This window comes from Notothenia rossii (assembly GCF_949606895.1).
Source record: "Notothenia rossii genome assembly, chromosome: 6".
Taxonomy (NCBI): domain Eukaryota; kingdom Metazoa; phylum Chordata; class Actinopteri; order Perciformes; family Nototheniidae; genus Notothenia; species Notothenia rossii.
The window spans coordinates 86,405,683-86,415,682 of NC_136909.1; the positions used below are offsets into that span (position 1 = coordinate 86,405,683).

A 10,000-nucleotide genomic window follows, 5' to 3' on the forward strand; every position below is an offset into this window, starting at 1 on the left:
CAAAAGGTACATTCAAAAGCAGCACTTTCCTGTTCCTCTGTGTTTTCACATCTCTCCTGACACTGCACATTGATCAAAAAGTCAAGTCTGCGAGTTGTCAAAACATGTCAGCGTATCAAATGACATTCAGACCACACAGATTACAACCTGACAGCTCAATCTGTTTGGGAGGCGACTGATCTGGTAAATGGCTCAATGAATAAAGAATCACACATCCTGTCACTCTGTTTTTCACACATCTGGGTTTACTGAGATTAAAAATTGATGATGAAGCCGATGGTGGGATAAGAAGGATGAGTTCAGTTGGGTTTCTACATGGCAGACGGATGCAAACGTGCCACAAGACCAAAAACATTTACATTAGGAGAAACTCTTCAGCAACTTGAGGAAACATGCGCAGCGTTTACTAAAAGCTGAAAATACGAAACGCTGTAAGAAGCTCAAAACACAACGGAGATCAGGGGACACTAAAGAGTGACGCACACAGCTGGGAGATCAGGGGACACTAAAGAGTGACGCACACAGCTGGGAGACCAGGGGACACTAAAGAGTGACGCACACAGCTGGGAGACCAGGGGACACTAAAGAGTGACGCACACAGCTGGGAGACCAGGGGACACTAAAGAGTGACGCACACAGCTGAGAGGCCAGGGGACACTAAAGAGTGACGCACACAGCTGGGAGACCAGGGGACACTAAAGAGTGACACACACAGCTGGGAGACCAGGGGACACTAAAGAGTGACGCACACAGCTGAGAGGCCAGGGGACACTAAAGAGTGACGCACACAGCTGGGAGACCAGGGGACACTAAAGAGTGACGCACACAGCTGGGAGACCAGGGGACACTAAAGAGTGACACACACAGCTGGGAGACCAGGGGACACTAAAAAGTGACACACACAGCTGGGAGACCAGGGGACACTAAAGAGTGACACACACAGCTGGGAGACCAGGGGACACTAAAGAGTGACGCACACAGCTGGGAGACCAGGGGACACTAAAAAGTGACGCACAGAGCTGGGAGATCAGGGGACACTAAAGAGTGACACACAGCTGGGAGACCAGGGGAAACTAAAGAGTGACACACACAGCTGGGAGACCAGGGGACACTAAAAAGTGACGCACACAGCTGGGAGACCAGGGGACACTAAAGAGTGACACACACAGCTGGGAGACCAGGGGACACTAAAGAGTGACGCACACAGCTGGGAGACCAGGGGACACTAAAAAGTGACACACACAGCTGGGAGACCAGGGGACACTAAAGAGTGACGCACACAACTGGGAGACCAGGGGACACTAAAAAGTGACGCACACAGCTGGGACGGAGCGCTTGGTGACGTTCAGGATTCTAAAGCTGAACAACTGTCTCTGTTGTTGGAAACTTACCTAACATGTTTTATGGTCTTATTTTAACAATGTGATCACATGACTCTGCTGTAAGCTAGCTGGCTAACGTAGCTAACCTAGTCATTTCAGATATACTGACAAACACTTCCAGTTATGAGACGACTAACTCTGACACAGAGACAATTGTTCAGCTTTATAATCCTGAAGGTCACCAAGCGCTCCGTACCAGCTGTATGCGTCACTTTCGTTTTAAAATTGCAAATATCAAAATATATAGACCTATAAATGAAAAATTGTGCACGGACTGAGGAAGTGCAAACAGAAACACCTGTAGCCTATAGGCAGTCACATTTAATTGGATTAAAGAACATTGTAAGTGTGGCCATCATAAACTTGTATATCATAAATGACCCCTAGCACAGTAGCCTATAAATAGCTCGGGTTTTGTCCACAGACACCGTTAGCGTGCAGTGTCACATTTATTTTATTTACATTTTGCATTACACCTAGAGATGTCCCGATCCGATCACGTGATCGGGGATCGGAGCCGATCACGTGATTTTCAAAAGATCGGAATCGGGAGAAAAAGATCGGGGATCGGGATTTTTTTTTTTTTTTTTTTATAAATACTTTTCTTTTTTTTTTATTCAATGTTACAAAACAAAAATGACCATGTTCAAGTCTTAAAGTCATCCTGAGGCCTTAGGTTTGGTTTCAAATGACACAACATCATGTATGTGTTGCTTCTTTGGGGCTTGTTTTCATAGACCTGCTTATTTCTCTCAAATCTGGCAACAGAGTGGGCAGGGCGCAGTGTCGAATTGTAGCAGTAAGCTAACGAGTACTGATAAGCTTTATTTTGTTTTGATCCAATGTTGCACAACTGAACTGATCCAATGCTGCTGTGAAAGAAAGAAGCTATATCCATGTTGGATAGAATATCCAATTTAAATTAAAAAATAACCTTAAGGGACAACTTGAATGCTTTTTTTCTTTTTTTTCTCTTAAGGCATTTTATAAAGATCGGATCGGGAAAAATCGGTATCAGCAAATTGTCAAAATCAAATGATCGGAATCGGATCGGGAGCAAAAAAAGGTGATCGAGACATCCCTGATTACACCACCCACCTTGTCTTGCAGCTGGTATTTTTGCAGCTCTTCCAGAACAAAGTGGACTTGTTTGTCCGTGAGCAGAGAGGCGATGTTTCCTCCCAGGTTTTTGCAGTAGTGCTGGGCGTTATCGTAGCTCTCGCTGCTGGAGTTGATCCTCAGACAGACTTCCCCGACGTGATGCCAGCCCTCCCCACACAGCTGGCCTGAAACACAACAACACACACATACAGTTTGTCTCTGGGAGCAATAACTCTAGTCATCAGAGCCTTAAAACACCCCCATTATGTGGATCCAGCCTGCTAGTCACTCAACTTTGATAGCTAGATAATACATAATTGGCTTGTAATGGTGAGTATGCTAACATGCTAAAGTTTGGTTGATATTGTGTAGGATTTTATCATACTAATAACATGATTTTGTTTGGCTTGAAGTGGACCTATCATGATATATTTGAATAATGCATTGTAGGGCCATACCTATATAAAACATGTCTGTGAAGTTTTTTTTCAAAATAAATATCATGCATTTTAGCCATGCCTCATTTCGCTCTTTTCCAGCCCTGTTTTTGCAAAGACTGATTCTGTGAGAAGCCTTCTTCGCTGCTTTTGTGGGAGACTACAGCGCCACCTACAGGCCTGGCATATGTACTACAGCGTCTCCAGCGCTTTCGAGCGGCCTGGTGAAAATGGACTGCTGTGCATTTAGCTGTCCTCTCAGGCCCCTCCCCTTTTGGGAGCGTAGGGCAGAATTATGAGGGAATTCCGTCTCGTAGCGTTTGTGCACTGTTTTGAAATGCCGCTCCTAAATTACCCTTCTTCGATAGAGCCACGCTCGCATTGCTGATGAGACAGGTGGACTTTGAATTGGAACAGATAAAAAAATAATGTTCCTCCCACTCTGAGTGAAAATTATATATTTTGGGCTTTTTTGCTTCTGCCATAATTGCGGTCTTGTGTGTGTGCGGACTGTCACTCCTGTTGACACGGACAACGTCAGCGAACTAGTGCCTACTGCCCACCAGCCACGCCCCGACACATGGGGTCACGCCGGCCAATCACAAAGCTTTGATGCGTTCAAGTGCATTACTCTGGCACAGGAAGATTATGTTACAGGACATTAAATAAAACAGAATATTGTTGTTCTATTTTTAGACACATCTCGCGATCGACTGGGAATCTCCCCGCGATCGACCGGTCGGGCACCCCTGATCTCGATCCTCTGTCTCGAGCCAGTTAACTAGCGGCCCTTCTAGAGCACCCTGGAACCGAGGGGAACTCTGAAAGAATATGCCCATTGGCTACAAATCAATATATGATTGGTTGATCAAACTGTCAGTCCAAACGTACGCTCTCATTCAGTGCAACGGCCAGGGCCTTCTATCGAGGATGTAGAATACCTTGGTTGAAGGACAAGATCTGATTGGTTGCTTTCTTTTCGAACACAAAACCACTGAAATGCGTAGTGCATGGTCCGAGAAGGACAAACAAATCAACGTAACACTGTGATATTACAGATCAACAACACAGATACCATTCTCATTTATTCATTTTCTATACATTTTATTTATATAATTAAATCAATATGTTGTTTGTTTTATCTGAGTGTTCCAGGGTATTCTCTGAATACCTTGAAGGCCCTGACGGTTCGCCACTGGATTTGGGTATGGACACTTGGTGAGTTCCCTGGAACACCGTGGAAACATATTCATGTATAAAAGACGCACAAAAGTGCATTTTGCATGATAGGTCCCCTTTAAGCTAGTAGGTAGAGTATGAGTATGCTAACATGCACATTTGTGGCTTATAATGTTTAGAATACATCAATATCTACAATTAGCTGACTTGAAAGTGCTCACATTAAGCATGTGTAACATTTATCACATTTTAGATCAAGTGAGGAGTAAATAATCAGAAATGCAAGAAAAACAAGGAAGCTTAAAGACAACACATTTACACTTAGAGAGTGCAGACTAACTCTGTAAAAAGGAGTTAAGAGCAGATAGATCAGACAGTAGGAGGAGGGGTATCATAATTACCAAAATGCTAATAGTTAGCATTTGTAACAGTTATCAAGTTTTAGATCAAGTGAGGAGTAAATAATCAGAAATGCAAGAAAAATACAGAGGCTTAAAGATAGAAAGTTAACCCTTAGAGCAGGGATCACAAACTACATTTGTCCAAGGGTCAAAATTATTCCTAGAGACACTTTCGAGGGCCAGCGAATTATAGCCCTGAATTATGAAGTTGTTGACACGGGGGGCTAGTGGAGCGTGTCGCCGGAGCCTCGTAGCGGGGGCGCTAACGAAGGATCACTTCTTCTTCAGGGCAGGGAAGGCTACGCAGTACGCAGGCTACTGTCCCGCAGCTGCTGCCTCTCTGTTGGACTCTGGTACTGCACATTACTCAAGAGACGTTGTAAAAAAAGTGGGGTGGGGGGCGAACGCACTAACCACTCCGCCAACGTCACAGCGCGTGCCGGATGAGAATGTCTGGCGTGCCATATTTGGCCCGCGGGCCGCCAGTTGATGGTCACTGCCTTAAAGAGTGCAGACTAACTCTGGAAATAGGAGTTAAGAGCAGACAGCAGCACTAACATTCCAAAATGTAGCATGATTAAAGTGAGAAATAAATAACTAGAAATGCCAGGAAAATACAGAAGCCAATAAAGTCAAAACGTTACAGATTACAGGCTGACTGGCAAAAAGAGCAGACAGCAGAAGGGTTGTTTACTTGGTTGAGGTAAACCAGGGTTCATTAATCAACGTGAAGGCAGACAGAAGCAGCAAGGCTCTTTAAACATCCTAGATTTAGACTGAGAGTAATGAGGACAGATATGTGGACAGTAAGGTCATGTGACAAAGGTAGAAAGCTCACTGAGGGCAAGTAGTGGAGGAGATGGGAATGAAAATTGAAGTGGATGTAACCGCAAAAAATAAACTGTGTAGCCAGAATCAACAGACGATTGAAGAGCTTTAAAACAAAATACTTGTGGTTGATTTTGGTTAATAAAAAACACATGTAACTGATTTTTAAAGGCTGATATAATGTTGATTGATGCTGTTGTTTTAGATAAGCACACCACATTCTTGCTTTGTACTGAACTGAGTCATCAGTCAGACACATCACTCCCAGGATTTATAAACAACGTAACAGATGGGATAAAGAAAAGTGAATGTCTGTGATGATTGAAGAGTTTAAACAGAGGCTGAGAAACTCATCCATAAAAAGGCATACAGTCATTCTTATAAGGGTCAGGTAGTTGCATTTTGGTGGAGTTTATTATACCGGAGCAGCCTTTGAAATAGCCAGGATGAGAAGGAAAGGAAAAGCCTGTTTATTTTGGACTGATTACATTCACAGGCCCTATAATGGCTTCCTTCATCAATCCTTTCATGCTACAGGAAAGAAAATACCTGCTCTCTTTAAACCCCCCCTCCCCCCCTAAACAATAGCAATGGGCCGTAATCATCCAAAAAATGAGACAGAAAAATGGGTAAAAAAGGCGGAGTATAGAAAATAAATAGATGGATAAGGTTACAGTCTTTGTGAAAAAGCAGAGATAAACATGTCAGGCAATTTAGCGTAATTAGTCATAACACAGTGTCTAAAGGAAAGGCCACGGTGGTGGAACGATAGTTTCTATTAACAAAGCTCATCTCATCCCACACTGCTATGGAGCTTCACAGAAAATAAAGAAGATATATTTTGTAGCCTTGTCAAACTAATGGACTCAGAAAAAGGCGCATAATGACAGGCTAATTTCCTCATTGTGGCCAGTGAACCTTTTTTAAAAGGCCACGTCCTAAATGGCCCTATTACGTACCATTCAAACAGGATGCCACTCATTAAACTTTAAAGAAAGATTACATAAGTATGCATGCTAGAACCAAAGTGAAGTTGGGCAAGTTTCAACTTCAAGTAAATCTTGTCTGATCTGCAACACACATTTTATTTTTACTCTACAACACCAAAACGTTTTAGAGGTCACCTATCATGCTATTTTTAGGCAATAGCATAAGTCTCAGATATATAAAAATATATAAAAAACATGTCTATGAAGTGTTTTGCTCAAAATACCAAACAGATCACCCATTCTAGCTATGCCTCATATCCCTCTATTTCACTTCCTGTTATTAAAGTGCTGATTCTGGGTATGACCCTGTGTTTTCATCTGTATAAATAAAGCCTTTCAGTTTTGTTTTTTTAACTGAATTTTTTTTAAATAAGAGGGGGCGGAGCTTATGCCGGCTCATGCGGGGACCTGGCAGATACTGTCTAAAATGCTGCAGTGATGAAACACAAGGATTATTAGATCAAGGATTCTCTCTGAAACAGTATGGAGCTCAAAGGCTTTCTCTCTTGCCGGTTATACCACAAGGTGAGTTCCTTTTTACTTCCTGCTTCTTCACACACATGCTCTCCAGTACAGGTTAGCTCTGAGTGTTAGCGATGCTAATGTAAACACCGAGCATATTACGTCCAAAACAGTCGGCCATTGTTTCTGATAGCAACATTTCTGATAGGGCCGTGGGTCCACATTTCAGATATTACGTCATATCGGACGCAAATCTGGATCAGCTCCATTATTCCCCCGTTTTTAGAGATGTGGGTACGGAGGAAAAGAGAGACGGTTTTATTTTCTGACGCTGCGTGAGTTCCCTGACACACCGGGGACACGTTTATGTATAAAAGACATCAAAAAGTGCATTTTGCATGATAGGTTCCCTTCAAACAAAAAGAGAGTTGTCTATGGATTTCTAATAAAAAAAAATCTAATTTATCTTTAAAGACATTGTTAGTTAAATTAAAAAAGATTAAATAATGTTTTAAAGACTTTCCTTAAACGTGCCACCAGCCCAAAGTAAGTGTACAAAGTATAGACATTTAAAGGATGTCATTAAACGGTTTAGTTGAATACTCGATTCTGATTGGTCAATTTGAACATTCCAGAGGACTGCTATTATTTGCAACGGACCGTTGCTAAGGAGGCTCAGAGGACTGTGTGCAGTCATATCAATCTGCAGAAAGAAGTCCGATCGATTTAACGTCATCTGTGGACAACAACTATGAGTTTACTCCATCAGAAAACATAGTGGATTACTTTTAGAATATTATTTTTTATATTTTTGGAGAGCAGTAAACTTGATTAATGATGGCTAAACTGTTGTAAGTAAAGAAAAGGACACTGGACGTCAAATAAATCAACAGAAGAAGACAGACAGGAAGTAAAAACTAACTAAAAGTGTTACCTATTTCATCACAAAGCAAAGTGGGAGGTTCTAAAGCTTCAGGCCTTGAGGTGGAAGAAAGGCAGCAAACACAATACCAACCTCTGCTTAAAGCTACTGCTAACTTGCAACTCATAGCAGAAAAAGAGCTAGCGAGCAGTTAGCCCTTAGCACTACACAACAGAGCAGGGTCATTTGTGGAGTATTTCCTTTGCCTTTAGTCATGCTAGTGCCAGAGTCAAACTGAGAGCATCTGTAGCTAAAGGCTCCTCAGAAGTGCAGAGGACTTAAGTTAGTTAGTGAGAAGAGGATTCATGTCCAGAACATCCAGTAAACACTTCTAATTGGCCTACTTCCCTTTGCAGCTGCATGTTTCTGAAGGTATGCTAACAAATGGTAGATTATTGAACCAAATGCTAATTTTAAACGATCATATTTATCATTCTGATCCAGATAAGGACGTTTTAAAAACCCATGTTTCATACTGTTTTGTTTGAATTCATGCTGGTGTGTGGATGTGGAATCACAAACACCAAGCCATTGACATGTATTTTGCTCTGCTTGCCGTTCCTGGAAACACTTGAATAGATAAACAAATTGAGATCAAAGGTCACAATGATATTGCTCAAGCTTCCGATTCCGTAGAAACATCACATGTTTAACAACAGTCATCGTATATGTGTAAGTAACACATTGTCTGTGTGTGTGTGTGTGTGTGTGTGTGTGTGTGTGTGTGTGTGTGTGTGTGTGTGTGTGTGTGTGTGTGTGTGTGTGTGTGTGTGTGCTCACCAGGCAGAGCTTGACACTCCTGCTGCTGCTGCTCCCACTGACAGTTAGTGTTCAGAGAGCAGCTCATGCAGTTCAACAGTCTGAAACATTCCTGCTCCTCCCGCCGCTTACAGCTGGACGAGTCCTTCACCGACTACACACACACACACACACACACACACACACACACACACACACACACACACACACACACACACACACACACACACACACACACACACACACACACACACACACACACACACACACACACACACACACACACACACACACACACACACACACACACACACACACACACACACACACACACACACACACACACACACACACACACACACACACACACACACTTATTATGGTGTGAGTATTAATTGTTAACATATATATATATACACGATAAGAGACCGGTTAAACTCCATCACAGCTGTTCTGTTTTACTATAAATGCAGTGAAGGAATCAACACAATGACACAAGTGAGGGTTGAAGGAATCACAAAGAGAACATGCAGAGGGAGAAGAGAAATATATTTGATTTCACTTTAGAGACTTTTTCTTCCGTTAATGCTAGATTTGAAAATACTTGCATTGTTTTTTAAAGCTCCTAATAACAAAGTCCCGAAAGTGTTTTTTTATTTTTTTTATTTTCTTACGTATTCTTGGTTTTTAGTACTATGTTTATTAACTTCCAACGTTATAATAGTCTACAGTAGTACAGTATTCTAGTATTAAATTGATTGATTGATTGATCGATTGATTGATTAATTGATATGTGGTGCACGTAACTTAAAGTTCAAATTGACCACAAAGTTCTGTCTCCTAACAGCATTGTGTTATTTATTTGTTTCTAATCAAAGCCAAGTAAAGGTCGTTAGAGGAGGAGAAATCTGGATTGATATCAACCCTAATCTCCATAACACCTAAGGCCCTGCCCTGACCTCTGACCTCAACCTGCTGCAGCCCAACAGGAAGTGTCAAGTTTCAGATATAATACACACATGTCCCCTCCTCTTGGCTCCATGTTTCCACAAAGTCAGCTGATGCTCAGACAACATGGTCGGAGGGCGAGAAAGAGACAGAGCGCCGCCATGCTGCTGCGCCAGCTCCAGAGTCAGCTAAACACACACACACACACACACACACACACACACACACACACACACACACACACACACACACACACACACACACACACACACACACACACACACACACACACACACACACACACACACACACACACACACACACACACACACACACACACTCATATTCATATTTAACCCCAGCCAAGCAGACGAAAGCAGCATGCAGACACACACACACACAGAGAGAGACAGAGAAAGCAGGTTGGGAGTAAAAGTAGACAAAAAGAGACGGAGAGGAAACAAGATGAGCAAAGGGACATAACAGGTATTCATACACTTTCATATTTGTATGTACACAAACATGTGATTATTGGAAAATTAACCCTTAATGCAGAACTTAAAGGACTTATTCACTGCACATTATCCCACTA

At 42.3% G+C, this 10,000-nt stretch overlaps 1 protein-coding gene across 1 annotated transcript in view; it reads right to left on the reverse strand.

Annotated features, from left to right (window-relative positions):
• atrnl1a (attractin-like 1a) overlaps positions 1–10,000 on the reverse strand; it is a 243,179-nt gene that overhangs the window by 157,555 nt on the left and 75,624 nt on the right. Inside the window, exons 14-16 of the mRNA XM_079687044.1 lie at positions 9,480–9,596; positions 8,482–8,614; positions 2,406–2,668 (exon numbers count right to left, since the gene is read on the reverse strand). Of these exons, the coding sequence (XP_079543170.1) occupies positions 2,406–2,668; positions 8,482–8,614; positions 9,480–9,596 (513 nt within the window). The remainder of the gene's footprint in view (positions 1–2,405; positions 2,669–8,481; positions 8,615–9,479; positions 9,597–10,000) is intronic.